General features: G+C 43.5%; 2 protein-coding genes across 2 annotated transcripts; both read left to right on the plus strand.

Annotated features, from left to right (window-relative positions):
- The first annotated feature begins 6593 nt into the window (after window positions 1-6593).
- Window positions 6594-10825, plus strand: LOC122648332. Its single transcript, XM_043841561.1, has 4 exons — window positions 6594-7821; window positions 8181-8287; window positions 8612-10204; window positions 10631-10825. The coding sequence occupies exons 1-4, from the start codon at window positions 6594-6596 to the stop codon at window positions 10823-10825; spliced, it is 3123 nt and encodes a 1040-aa protein (XP_043697496.1).
- Window positions 10826-10882: 57 nt separating this feature from the next.
- Window positions 10883-11896, plus strand: LOC122648333. Its single transcript, XM_043841562.1, has one exon. The coding sequence runs from the start codon at window positions 10883-10885 to the stop codon at window positions 11894-11896; it is 1014 nt and encodes a 337-aa protein (XP_043697497.1).
- The last annotated feature ends 1407 nt before the right edge of the window (window positions 11897-13303 follow it).

The following is a 13303-nucleotide window of genomic DNA, read 5'->3' on the forward strand; positions in this document are numbered from 1 at the left end:
ATCAACTAAAAATATGTTTCCTCGAGGAGTGAGCTCCAATGAGCCCAATGAGTGGCTAAGCCACACAAACATACACAATAATAATAATGAATGGGGTTGACTACAAACCATACATGATGGACGGATACCAATGTGTCCCATACCACCAAGGTAGACCGTACATCACATACAATTTACAATCATGCTACATGAATGAATGATGATGTATAGTTTTATTGTTATCCACCTAACACACAACTAAGTCGGGTATAGTACTATAGCAACACCTTAGGTAGCATCCCGACATCGGTACCATAAGCGGATGGTATACGGCGATGACAAACCAGTCGTGCTGGAAGCTCTTGTCTACGGTCTCCATCAAGAGATATACGCAAACCCCAAGTCAAATCCCGTCCTGGCGTTCGGCCCAATATACGGTTGGCGCCCGAACTTCCCGGTGGGTATACCGGATAACGGTCGGAACCCACGATTTGACCGACACCTAACCCCCTGTCGGTAAGGGTCATATCTTGGGTAAACATTTATCCTAGCCAGCATTCACCTATTGTATGAGTGAAGTACGCATGTGCATAAGCCGGAGGCCGAGTCCATAGATACCAAAATACGGTCGGCCGGCTATCCTCTCGCCCCTCTAGCCCATAAGCGTATACAAGTACGAGATGTGAATACCGAAGGTAGTCGGTCGGTCACCATCCGTTTCCACCTAATGCAATGGACAATTCTAATGCAATTTCAAGTACGGTAATCTCAAGCCCAGCACCCACCGGCACTTGGATCCCGCTTCCGAAGCCCTAGATCTACATGCCATGAGTGAGTCCATATTATGGAATCCCCGAGGTCCGGCACCAACCGGCACCCGAGTCCCATAACTAAATCCAACACCATTCGCACCATAGTGCGAGTAAAATAAATAATAACGTAAGACAAGAATGTAAAGTCCTATCAACATCTAAACATTTATATCGTAATATATCTTACTAATAATTATATATTATAGCACACATGCATGAATGACATTCGAAAGACACGACACACAAACATTCCATAAATTAAGACGTTTGCTTAACTCACTCACGATTCTCGAGTCAATCGTCGATGCGGAGCTCTTCAAATCGGCGTTCGATGCCAAGTACACTTGTCCCATGTACTAATACGCCCCGAGCCGGGTCAGTCAACCTAAAGAGAGTGTACAACGTGGGAGAGATTAGTGCCTTAGGGCTAGAAGAGTTGGGCCCCATAAGTTATCAAACAAGGCTAAAATAGGGGACCGGCACATCACGCAAGAGGCTATATCATGTGCACTGTCCATGTGCCTGTCCATGTGCTGTCCCTCTCGGACTTTCCCCACAGCGAGATCTAGGTTCTCAGGGCTGCACTTGCATGTGCTGTCCATGTGCTGTCCCTCTCGGACCTCCCAGCGGCAGATCTTTCTCGGGGGGCACTTGCATGTGCTGTCCATGTGCTGTCCCTCTCGGACTTCCCAGCGAGATCTAGTTTCTCGAGGGGTGGCACTTGCATGTGCTGTCCACGTGCCGATCTTGCTGTTCATGCCATTCGAGAATGGTTTTGCAGCCCCAAAGTCTTGGACTAAAATGGGGTATTCTTTGGGGTTTTTTAGGGGTCTCTTTGGCCATGAGAACAACTCCAACCAAGGTGCCATAGCACACACCCAACATGGATTTGTAAACCCCATGATCAATTAGGTTTTCCTCCATTAAAATACATATGGAAAGAAAACTCATGGGTTTGGGTATTGGGGTTTTGAAAGGGTCTTTAATCAACGTTATTTAACATCCCTCAAACCCACACATCTACGGTCTTCCATGAGGGTTGGTAAAACCCATAAATGGAGGTAAATCCCCAACTTAGGGTTCATAAATGGAGAAGGGTGAATGGGTTTAAGGTAGGGTTAGGTGCTTCATAGTTAAACATCAAGGATTTGCCATTAATGGCTCTTCTAATTGAGTAGATGGAGCACTCAAGGTGTGCTCAACCAATTCAAACCCTAGGTAATAGAATTAGGGAAAGAGAGATGGAGAGAGAGAGAGAGAGAGAAAGAGACTCACCAAGGGTTGATGATGATAGCTTGTGCTCCACCATACTTCTCCCTTCTCCTTCCTTCTTCCTCTTCTTCTTTCTTCTTCTTTCTTCTTCTTCTTTCTTCTTCTCTTTCTTCTTCTTTCTTTTTCTCCTCTCCTCTCCACGATTTAGGATTGAAATGTGAGGTGAATAGTAGTTTTGGGTCTTTAATAACCCATCTAGGCATTAGGTCTTGTTTGGTTAGTCTCAAGTCCTTAGGTCCATTTGTTTAGGAGCTTGTTTGGTTAAGTATAAGCCCAAGGTCTAGTTTAAGTCATTGGGCCATTGGATCCACTTGGGCCCATGGCCCATGGCCCATGTCCTAAGTTCTAGTTACAATTAGAAAGAGACTAAGCTCCTAAGCCCAAGCCCATTCTAGTTCTTATGCTTATTAATGGTCATGCATAGGCATGAATTATTCGGATAGTGACTTACTCCCAATCATCGCTAAGTGGATAAGGGCGATTCAGGTGCGGGCCCCGCGGATCCCTATCATAAGGGAATTCCAAGAATATGCTTTCGTGGACGATTTTCCCCCTTTCTCTGACGGTGGATCTTTCCTCGAGGACTTCCCCTGTTTCGCGGTCAACAATCTCGTGTGATGGCTTGAGTATTATGACCCACAGTTCACGAGCATACTCCACTCTTGGTTCTACACAAAAGGTTTAAACCAGACCAGTGGTCAGATCGCGTTTCAAACCGGGTTTTGGGCACGGATTTAACAAAAATTGTACAAAAATGCCCCCAAATAACCCCAAACAACCCACACGGTCTGGTTTAAACCGAAAATGAACATATGCAGAAATTGGTATCAATTCTAAGGTCACGACCCTCAACATCGCATCCACACTTCTAATAAGAGATATGGACACTTTTTAGAGAATCCCAAACCCAAAAAGTACAGAAATACCCCAAAATAACCCCAAACGACTCACCCGATTTCGTTTAAACTGAAAATGAACATACGCCAAAATAGGTAACAATTCGATGGTCACGACCCTAAACATCGCATCCACACGTCCAATAAGAGATAAAGACTCTTTTTAGAAAATACCAAACCCGGTTTGGTTTAAATCGAAAATGAACATACGCCAAAATAGGTATCGATTCGAAGGTCACGACCCTCAACACCGCATCCACACGTCTAATAAGAGATAATGACACTTGTTACAGAATCCCAACCCCATAAAAGTCCAAAAATGCCCTCAAATATCCCCAAATGACCCACCCGATCTGGTCTGAACCGAAAATGAACATATGCCGAAATAGGTATTGATTAGAAGGTCAAGACCCTCAACATCGCATCCACGCATCTAATAAGAGGTAAGGACACTTTTTAGAAAATCCCAAACCCGAAAAAGTATAGAAATGCCCCTCCAAACGACCCACCCGGTCTGGTTTAAACCGACATTGAACATATGTCGAAAGAAGTATCAATTCGAAGGTCACGACCCTCAAAATCGAATCCACAAGTCTAATAAGAGATAAGGACATTTTTTAGAAAATATTAAACCAAAAAAAGTTCGGAAATGCCCCCGGATAACCCCAAACGACCCACCCGGTTTGGTTTAAACCAGAAATGAACATATGCCGAAATAGGTATCGATTCGAAGGTCACGACCCTCAATATCCCTCCACGCATCGCATAAGAGATAAGGACACTTTTAAGAAAATAGCAAACCCGAAAAAGTATAGAAATGCCCCCAAATAATCGCTAACGACCCACTCGGTCTGGTTTAAACAAAAAATGAACATATGTCAAAATAGGTATCGATTCGAAGGCCACGACCCTCAACAACGCATCCACATGTTTAATTAGAGATAAGGACACTTTTTAGAAAATCCCAAACCCAAAAAAGTACAAAAATGCCCCCAAATAACCCCAAATGACCCACCTGGTCTGGTTTAAACCGAAAATGAACATATGTCAAAATAGGTATCGATTCACTGGTCACAACCCTCAACATCGCATCCACGTCTAATAAGAGATAAGGATATTTTTTTCAAAAATCCAAAACCAACAAAAGTACAGAAATGCCCCCAAATAACTCCAAGCGACCCACCCGGTTTGGTTCGTACCAGAATTGAACATATGTCGAATACGTATCGATTCGAAGGTCACGACCCTTAACATCACATCCACACATCTAATAAGAGATAAGGACACTTTTTAGAGAATCCCAAGCCCAAAATTGTATAGAAATGCCCCCAAATAACCCCAAACGACCCACCCGGTCTGGTTTAAACAAAAAATGAACATATGCCAAAATTGGTATCAATTCGAAGGTCACGACCCTCAACAACGCATCCACACTTCTAATAAGAGATATGTACACTTTTTAAAGAAACCCAAACCCAAAAAAGTACAGAAATGCCCCACAATAACCCCAAACGACCCACCCGGTTTGGTTTAAACTGAAAATGAACATACTCCGAAATAGGTAACGATTCAATGGTCACGACCCTCAACATCGCATCCACATGTCTATTAAGAGATAAGGACTCTTTTTAGAAAATACCAAACCCCAAAAAGTATAGAAATGCCCCCAAAAAACCCCAAATGACCCATCCGGAAATGAACATACGCCGAAATAGGTTTCGATTCGGAGGTCACGACCCTCATACGCCGAAATAGGTATCGATTCAGAGGTCACGACCCTCAACACTACTTCCAAATGTCTAATAAGAGATAATGACACTTGTTACAAAATCCCAAGCCCATAAAAGTACAGAAATGCCCCCAAATAATCCCAAACGACCCACCCGATCGGGTTTGAACCGAAAATGAACATATGCCGAAATAGGTATCAATTAGAAGGTCATGACCCTCAACATCGCATCCACTCGTCTAATAAGAGATAAGGACACTTTTAAAAAAATACCAAACCCAAAAAAGTACAGAAATACCCCCCAAACGACTTACCCGGTCTGGTTTAAACCAAAAATGAACATATGTCGAAATTGGTATCAATTTGTAGGTCACGACCCTCAACATCGCATCCACACGTCTAATTAGAGATAAGGAAACTTTTTAGAAAATCCCAAACCCACAAAAGTATAGAAATGCCCTCAAATACCTTCAAACGACCCTCCCGATCTAGTTTAAACCGAAAATGAACATATGCCAAAATAGGTATCGATTCGAAGGTGACGACCCTCAACATTGCATCCACACATCGAATAAGAGATAAGGACACTTTTTAGAAATTCCCAAACCAAAAGAAGTACAGAAATGCCCCCAAATAACTCCAATTGACCCACCCGGTCTGGTTCGGACCGAAAATGAACATATGTCGAAATATGTATCGATTCGAAGGCCATGACCGTCAACATCGTATCCTCACATCTAATAAGAGATAATGACACTTTTTAGAGAATTCCAAACCCAAAAAAGTACAGAAATGCTCCCAAATGACCCACCCGGTCTGGTTTAAACCAAAAAAGATCATATGTCAAAATAGGTATCGATTCGAAGGTCACAACCCTCAACATCGCATCCACACGTTTAATAAGAGATAAGGACACTTTTTAGAAAATCCCAAACCCAAAAAAGTTTAAAAATGCCCCCAAATAACCCCAATGACCCACCCAGTCTGGTTTAAAGCGAAATTGAACATATGTCGAAACATGTATCTATTCGAAGGTCACGACCCTTAAAATCGCATTCACAAGTCTAATAAGGGGAGAAATGCCCCAAATTACCCCTAACGACAAACCCAGTTGGATCAATTTTTTTTTCTTGTGAGGAGAAAGAAGCTCTGGCGATTTGAGAGTGGGATTCTTGGTGCTAGTGTTTGGTGATGGTCGGCCGGCCACTAGCTTCGGCTAATGGTCTTCCTCCTTTTCCCAATCCGGGAGAGGGGGAAGGTGGGAGTACTGTGGAAGGCTTATGTGATTCAGGTCCGGCAGGGGGTGATTTTGGTGGTGGGGCCTCCTCCTCGGGTGGTGGTGTGGTGGTGGCTAGCTCGGGATTGGTTCAACATGGCGGGGCTGTGAAGAAGGGAGTATCTTGGGCATGTTTTTTTCAGTCCTCTTCAAGTTCTTTAAATAATGAAGGTCTGGAACTGAGTTTTATTGAGCCAAATTTTATTGAGGGCAACCGTGTTGCTCTATGTTCTTCAGCTATGTTACGGGCAGAATTATCGAAGTGGAAGAACACCCTTCTTGGGCACTTCATTGGTAGCAGACCGAGTTTTTCTTATGTTAAGGAAGTCTTGCTGAAACAATGGTGCATTTCTGGGCATGTGGATATTAATCTCCTTAATAGTGGCTTTTTTTTTTTTTGGTTCAATTTGGAGGAAGATAAGGCCAAAGTTCTTGAAGGGGGGCCATGGACTGTGCAGCGGAGACCCTTAATCCTTCGGCCTTGGAAACCAGGGATGAAGCTTGAAAAGGTGGAATTGAACTCCATCCCTATTTGGGTTACCCTTCCCAACCTCCCCTTTCATTTCTGGAATGTGGAGGCCTTGAGCTCGATTGCCAGTGTCCTGGGAAGGCCGATAGTCACTGATAAGATGACTAAGACTCAAGAGCGGCTATCCTATGCCCGGCTCTGTGTTGAGATAGAAGCTGATTATGAATTCCCGGATCAAGTGGCTGTTTATGATGATGACGGTCTGGCTTTTTACCAAAAAATTACATACGAATGGAGCCCTCCTCGGTGCAACAGTTGCAGGGTTTTTGGGCATTCAAGTGGGCAGTGTGGTATTAATCTTAACAAGCAAATGCCCTCCAGCCAGAAAGAGTGGAGAGTAAAGAGCAACAAGAGTCCTCAGGTGACCGGAGCAGCTAGTGGAGGCGGCACTCAAGCCTTACACGGTGGAGGTGCTGGTAAGCAAGTTCAAAATTCAAATTTCAAAAATACCCCAGGTGGCAGATCTGACGGGATTGTGGACTCTACAAATTTGGAAGCTCAGTTCATGGGGAATCCTAGCAATATCTATTCTATGGAGAAGATTGCTGGAATTTCTAAAAAGTTGCCTAATTCTAGCCTAAAGAATTCGGCTGGCAGGGGGAAGAAGATTGTGCAGCATAATGCTTTCGCTTTGTTGGAGCATCTAACGGAGGAAATTCCCTATGACCCCATAGAACTGATGTTGGATGCTGACTCATGCAACGTCCTTTTAGGGAAGGAAGTGGAATGTGAGCAAGATATTGGAAATCCCCCACACAAGGAAGGTGAGGAGGAAGGGGAATGTGTGTCTCAATCAGCAGATTTTCTTCAACGCCATGCAAGGAAAGAGAATGATGCAACGGCTGGAGGTGATTTAGTGGATATTGAAAACCACACCTTTTTTCGAAATAAGGAAGGGTTTGTGGCAGCTGGGGAGAGAGAGGAGACTATGGCTATGGCAAGAGTTAATGCGGCAGTTCCTTCTATGGAAATTACAGATTGGGGGGGCCCCATTAGGGAATCCTTGTTGCAAATCCTAGATGAGGGTGACAAAGCTAATGGAGCTGCTCTAGGAGAGGAAATTACAGAAGGAGCCCAATCAAATCTGAAAGAGATCTCCACCAAGGGAAAGGAAACTTCGGGCAGCACTATTCTAAGGGGTCCAATTTTAGAAGGTATGCCCTCCATCCCTAACCATGCAATTTCTTTGAATTCAGAAAAGGAAGGGAGAGCTACTAGGGAGATGGGGAAGAGGAGACTGGTGACTTCTTTTAAACCTCAACGTATTGAAGTGCTTCCTAGCCAAAGCTCAAATCAGAAAGGAAGTGATAGTGGCCTAGCTTTTGGGGGTAAGAAGCTAGCTCCCCCTCCCCTCCAACGTTCCTAATGAACTGTCTCTGCTGGAATGTGCGTGGCTTGAATGCCCCAGAGAAGAAGAAGTATGTGAAGAGAATCATAGCTGATAATAATTATAAAATGGCTATTCTCCTTGAAACTAAAATCAAAGAAGGGAATGTTGACTCTACTTTCCAAAACCTGAAAAGGGGATGGAGGTTTAGTCACAATTGTAGTCAGGAGCACCATACCCATCTATGGATTGGCTGGGATGAGGGCTGCCTTAAGGTGGATGTTCTAAAGTCTACCATTTAGTTGATACACATGAGGATTTCTATTCTTGGGACTTCATTGTCCTTCCTTTGCACTGTAGTGTATGCTCTTAATTCCTTAGAAGGTCGGATGGAACTTTGGAGGGAGCTAACTGATATTGCTACAGGAGTGGTTGAACCGTGGGCTGTCATGGGAGATTTCAATACGGTTAGACACCAAAATGAGAAGATGGGAGAGGATGCGATCCATCAGGGGGTGGTTGACGAGTTTAATTCTTGCATCTTCAATTAGGGGCTGGCTGACCTAAAATGGAGAGGGGAATTTTACACTTGGAATAATAACCAAAGTGGTACTCGCAGAATCTACTACAAATTGGACCGAGTCCTTGTTAATAATGCTTGGCTGGACAAGTTACGTTTCTCGAAAGCTCACTTCCTTTGCCCTGGAATATCTGACCACAGCCCGATTGCTCTCAAAATTCTGGACAATTTCAATTCTGGACCGAAACCGTTCAGGTTTTTTGATGCTTAGACCCATTATAAGGACTATGATGAAGTAGTTAAAAGGGGCTGGCTGAAGGCTGTAAATGTCAACTCTAATCTTATTTTGCGCTTTGCAGCAAAGCTAAAGAATATGAAATCTGAACTTAAATGCTGGAATAAGGAGAGCATTGGAGATGTCTTCAAAAATGTTAAGGATGCAGAACTCGATCTTGGCCGAATTCAACATCACCTTTCCCTTGATCCCCTTGATGATTCCCTTGCTGTCTTAGAAAAAGAAGCTAAAGGCAAGCTGTGGGCTGCATTACAAATGGAAGAAAGGTTTCTTAAAGAGAAATCCAGGGTTAGGTGGCTAGAGTTGGGGGATGGCAACAACTTTTTCCACAAGTCCATGCAAAGTAGGCACAATAGAAATCATATCTTGGAGGTCATGGACCAGACTGGAAATACTTTGACCAACCCTAAGGCTATCAAAGAGGAGGCGGTTCTTTTCTATAAGAAGCTGTTCGGGTTGGACTACACTAATTTGGGCTCCTGCCCCCCCCCCTCGATTCCCCTCTCGGGGGTGGTCTCTGAATCCCAGAATTTGGAACTTGGCAAGGAGGTTAATGGAGAGGAGGTTAGAAGAGTTGTGTTCAGTTTAAAAGACTCTAAAGCCCCATGGCCTGATGGTTTCGGGGCTGGCTTTTATAAGCACTCTTGGGAGGTCATTGGTGAGGAGCTAACGAATGCTGTCCAATGGTTCTTTGCAAATTCCTTCATGCCCCATTCTATTAATGCTACTTTTATCACTTTGGTGCCGAAGTCTGGGGATGTCTCCACTTTTGCGGGGTTTTGGCCTCTTGCTTTATGCAACCTCCTATATAAGATCATCACAAAAATCCTCTCTAATAGGATCCAACATGTTATTGGGAGTGTGGTTAGTCATAATCAGTCGGCATTCATCAAGGGCAGGTCTATTGTTGACAATATCCTTGTCTGCCATGATATTGTGCGTGGCATCGAACAAAAAGCCGCTAGTCCTACTACAGTTTTGAAGGTGGATCTTCACAAGGCCTACGACTCTCTTAGTAGGAAATTTTTGTTTGATGTGATGGGAAGAATGGGGTTCTCCGACAAGTTTATAGGGTGGGTGAAAGCTTGTGTGACCACCCCTATGTTCTCTGTCCTTATTAATGGCAGCCCGGCGGGTTTCTTCGGTGGAGGGAGAGGGATTCGACAAGGTGATCCGTTGTCCCCCTACCTCTTCACCCTTGCAATGGAGGCTTTTTCTGGAATTATGCGAAGGCTTGAGATTGATGGTCAGATTAAGCTGCTACCCCATTGTAAATTTTTCCACCTTTCCCACCTCATTTTTGCGGATGATCTTATGATTTTTGTGAAGGGGAACCGTGATTCGATTTCAGCTAGTTTGGGGGGTCTTGATGAGTTTGCTGCCCTCTCCGGGCTTCAACTTAATAGATCTAAGTCCTCTATTATATTAGGGGGCCTTACCCAAGCTAGCAGTCTGGAACTTTTGGATTTAACGGGTTTTTCGGAAACCAAGCTGCCTATTCGGTACCTTGGAGCTCCTCTTATGTCTGGCAGGTTATCCATGAAAGATTGCAGCCCCATCTTGGATCTGGTTCGTTGAAAATTGGAGGGGTGGAAGGCTAGATTCCTCTCTTATGCTGGTCGTCTTCAACTCTTATCTTCAGTTCTGCAAGGTAGCTACATTTACTGGGCAGGGATCTTTGGCCTTCCAGGAAATGTTATCACCAAACTGGAGTCTATGTTCTCTAATTTCCTTTGGTCAGGCCCCTCCCTTGAGAGGAAAACCCATTTTATTTCTTGGGATGCGGTCTGTAAGCCAAAGTTAGAGGGAGGGTTGGGAATCAAGCGGGTCAAAGAAATGAACATTGCCGGAATTATGAAGCAAATTTGGTGGATTGCCTCCTAACAAGATCGGCTTTGGGTTAATTGGGTACAACAAAGATACCTCAAGCAAGAGTCTCTTTGGACAGTCAAGGGTCTCAATAACTGCTCTTGGGTCTGGCGTAAAGTCTTGAAGTACAGAGATAAAGCCCTTCCCTTCATCAAAACTATTATTGGGGATGGGTCTGCTACAAAGCTTTGGCTTGATAATTGGCACCCGTTTGGAGTTCTTTTGAGCAGATTTGGTAATAGGATTTGCTATGATGTAGGCTCTTATTCCCTTGCTGCCCGTCATGCTTGTGTCAAGGAGATTATCCGTGATGGAGATTGACACCCTAGTCCCTCTACATCTTTCGATCTCATTGATATTTGGAGGGCCCTTCCAGCCATGGAAAAATTTCATGATGAGGTTTCGGATTTGACAGTGTGGACTGGTAACTCATCAGGTAATTTCTCTTCCAAATCAGCCTGGAATGCTATCCGCACAAGAGCTGCCCGTATTGACTGGAGCGAAGCTGTTTGGTTTGAAGGGAGTATAAAGTCCCATTCCTTTATAGCCTGGAGATGCCTTTCGGATGCCCTCCCCACTAGGGACAACCTCATTCATAGACACATTCCGACTCCTCATCATTGCGTGTTTTGTTGGGTTGGAACTGAAAGCAGGAATCATCTCTTCTTCGGGTGCCCTTTTACTACTGATATTTGGAAACATATTTATGACCTTTGTTTCCATGATGGGGCCACTCCTAGCAATGCCATTGATGCAGCCATTTCGGTTAGATATGTTGCAGGTAGAGCAGGGAAATTGGGGCTGGTCATAAAGCTTGCTTTCTGTGCCACAATCAAGCATATTTGGTTGGAGAGAAATTACAGAATTTTTAGAAACAAAATCAGATCTAAGGACCAGATTGTAGGGGCTATAAAGGGGGATGTTATTGGCAGATTATCTTCCATTGACTTGGTGGGAGACCCTACTACTGCCAACCATCATATTGCTGCCAAATGGGATCTTCAAGTTCGTTGGACTGCAAGAATTCCAAAGGCATGCTCTTGGTTTGCTCCAAATCCGAACATGGTTGCTCTCCATTGTGATGGGTCTCTTTCAGATGACAAGGCAGGCTTTGGGGGTCTCATTTGTGATGATAGTGGGGATCCCTTAGCTGCCTTTGCTGGCATAGGGGAAGATCTTTCGGTGCTGTCCATGGAGCTCATGGCTATTTACAAAGGAATGTCCCTTTGCGTTGATAAGGGCTTTTATGATGTCTCTATTAGGTCGGATTCGAAGTTGGCCGTCAATATTTTGAATGGAGTGATTACTGGGCCTTGGCAAATCCTAACTTTGAAAAGTAAGATCCAAATAAAGGCAATGCTACTTAGGTCTAAAGAATTCATTCATGTGTAGAGAGAACAGAATCAGCCTGCAGATTTCATGGCCTCCATCCCTACAGACCCTTCTGAAATTCTTTGGGAGCCTGAGTCCTTCCCTCCGGAGCTAGCGATTCTCATAAAGCAAGATAAAGAGTTTGTAACCTATTATAGGATGTAGCCTTGGAGGGGTGTCTTCCTCCTTGTTGTTTGGATGGCGCATGCCCTCTCTTGTCTAGGGTCCTTTTCCCCTCTTTTGGGTTCTTAAAGGATGCCTTTTCTGTATTTTTTTTTTCTTTTCTTTTCCTTCGTAATATATTTCTTACTTATCAAAAAAAAAAAAAAAAGTCTAATAAGGGATAAGGACACTTTTTAGAAAATATCAAACACAAAAAAGTATAGAAATGCCCCCAAATTACCCCAAACGACCCACCTGGTTTGGTTTAAACCAAGAATGAACATATGTCAAAATAGGTATCGATTCGTAGGTCACGACCCTCAACATCGCATCCACATATCTGATTAGAGATAAGGACACTTTTTAGAAAATGCCAAACACATAAAAGTACAGAAATGCCCCCAAAAAACCCTAAATGACCCAATCGATCAGGTTTAAACCGAAAATGATCATATGCCGAAATAGGTATCAATTCGAAGGTCACGACCCTCAACATTACATCCACACGTCTAATATGAGATAAGGACACTTTATCAAACATACCAAACCCAAAAAAGTACAGAAATGCCCCCAAATAACCCCAAACGAACCACCCGGTCTGGTTTAAACCGAAAATGAACATATGTCGAAATAGGAATCGATTCGAAGGTCAAGACCCTCAACATCGTATCCACACATCTAATTATAGATTAGGACACTTTTTAGAAAATCCCAAACCCAACAAAGTACAGAAATGCCCCCAAATAACCCCAAACTACCCACCTAGTCTGGTTTAAATAAAAAATGAACATATGTCGAAATAGGTAACGGTTCAAAGGTCACGACCCTCAACATCGTATCCACACGTCTAATTAGAGATAAGAAAACTTTTTAGAAAATCCCAAACAAAAAAAAGAACAGAAATGGCCCCCAATACCATCAAACGACCCTCCTGATCTAGTTTAAAACGAAAATGAACATATGCCAAAATAGGTATCGATTCGAAGGACACGGCCCTCAGCATCGCATCCACATGTCTAATAAGAGATAAGGACACTTTTTATAAAATCCCAAACCCAAAAAAGTACAAAAATGCCCCCAAATAACCCCAAACGACCCACCCGGTTTGGTTTACACCGAAAATGAACATATGGTAAAATAGGTAACGATTCGAAGGTCACGACCCAAAACATCACATCCACACGTCTAACAAGAGATAAGGACACTTTTTAGAAAATACGAAACCCAAAAAAGTAAAGAAATGCCCCGATCTAGTTTAAACCAAAA

This window comes from Telopea speciosissima, unplaced genomic scaffold (genome assembly GCF_018873765.1).
Source record: "Telopea speciosissima isolate NSW1024214 ecotype Mountain lineage unplaced genomic scaffold, Tspe_v1 Tspe_v1.0808, whole genome shotgun sequence".
Taxonomy (NCBI): Eukaryota; Viridiplantae; Streptophyta; class Magnoliopsida; order Proteales; family Proteaceae; genus Telopea; species Telopea speciosissima.

Excerpts from the sequence above, each read along its gene's own strand:
- LOC122648332 (XM_043841561.1), top strand. The coding sequence starts at position 6,594 with ATGACTAAGACTCAAGAGCGGCTATCCTATGCCCGGCTCTGTGTTGAG. Across the intron at positions 8,288-8,611 it reads TCATGGGAGATTTCAATACG|ACCCATTATAAGGACTATGA; the intron begins GTTAGACACCAA and ends TTTGATGCTTAG. Across the intron at positions 10,205-10,630 it reads GCAGCCCCATCTTGGATCTG|TACAGAGATAAAGCCCTTCC; the intron begins GTTCGTTGAAAA and ends AAAGTCTTGAAG.
- LOC122648333 (XM_043841562.1), top strand. The coding sequence starts at position 10,883 with ATGGAAAAATTTCATGATGAGGTTTCGGATTTGACAGTGTGGACTGGT.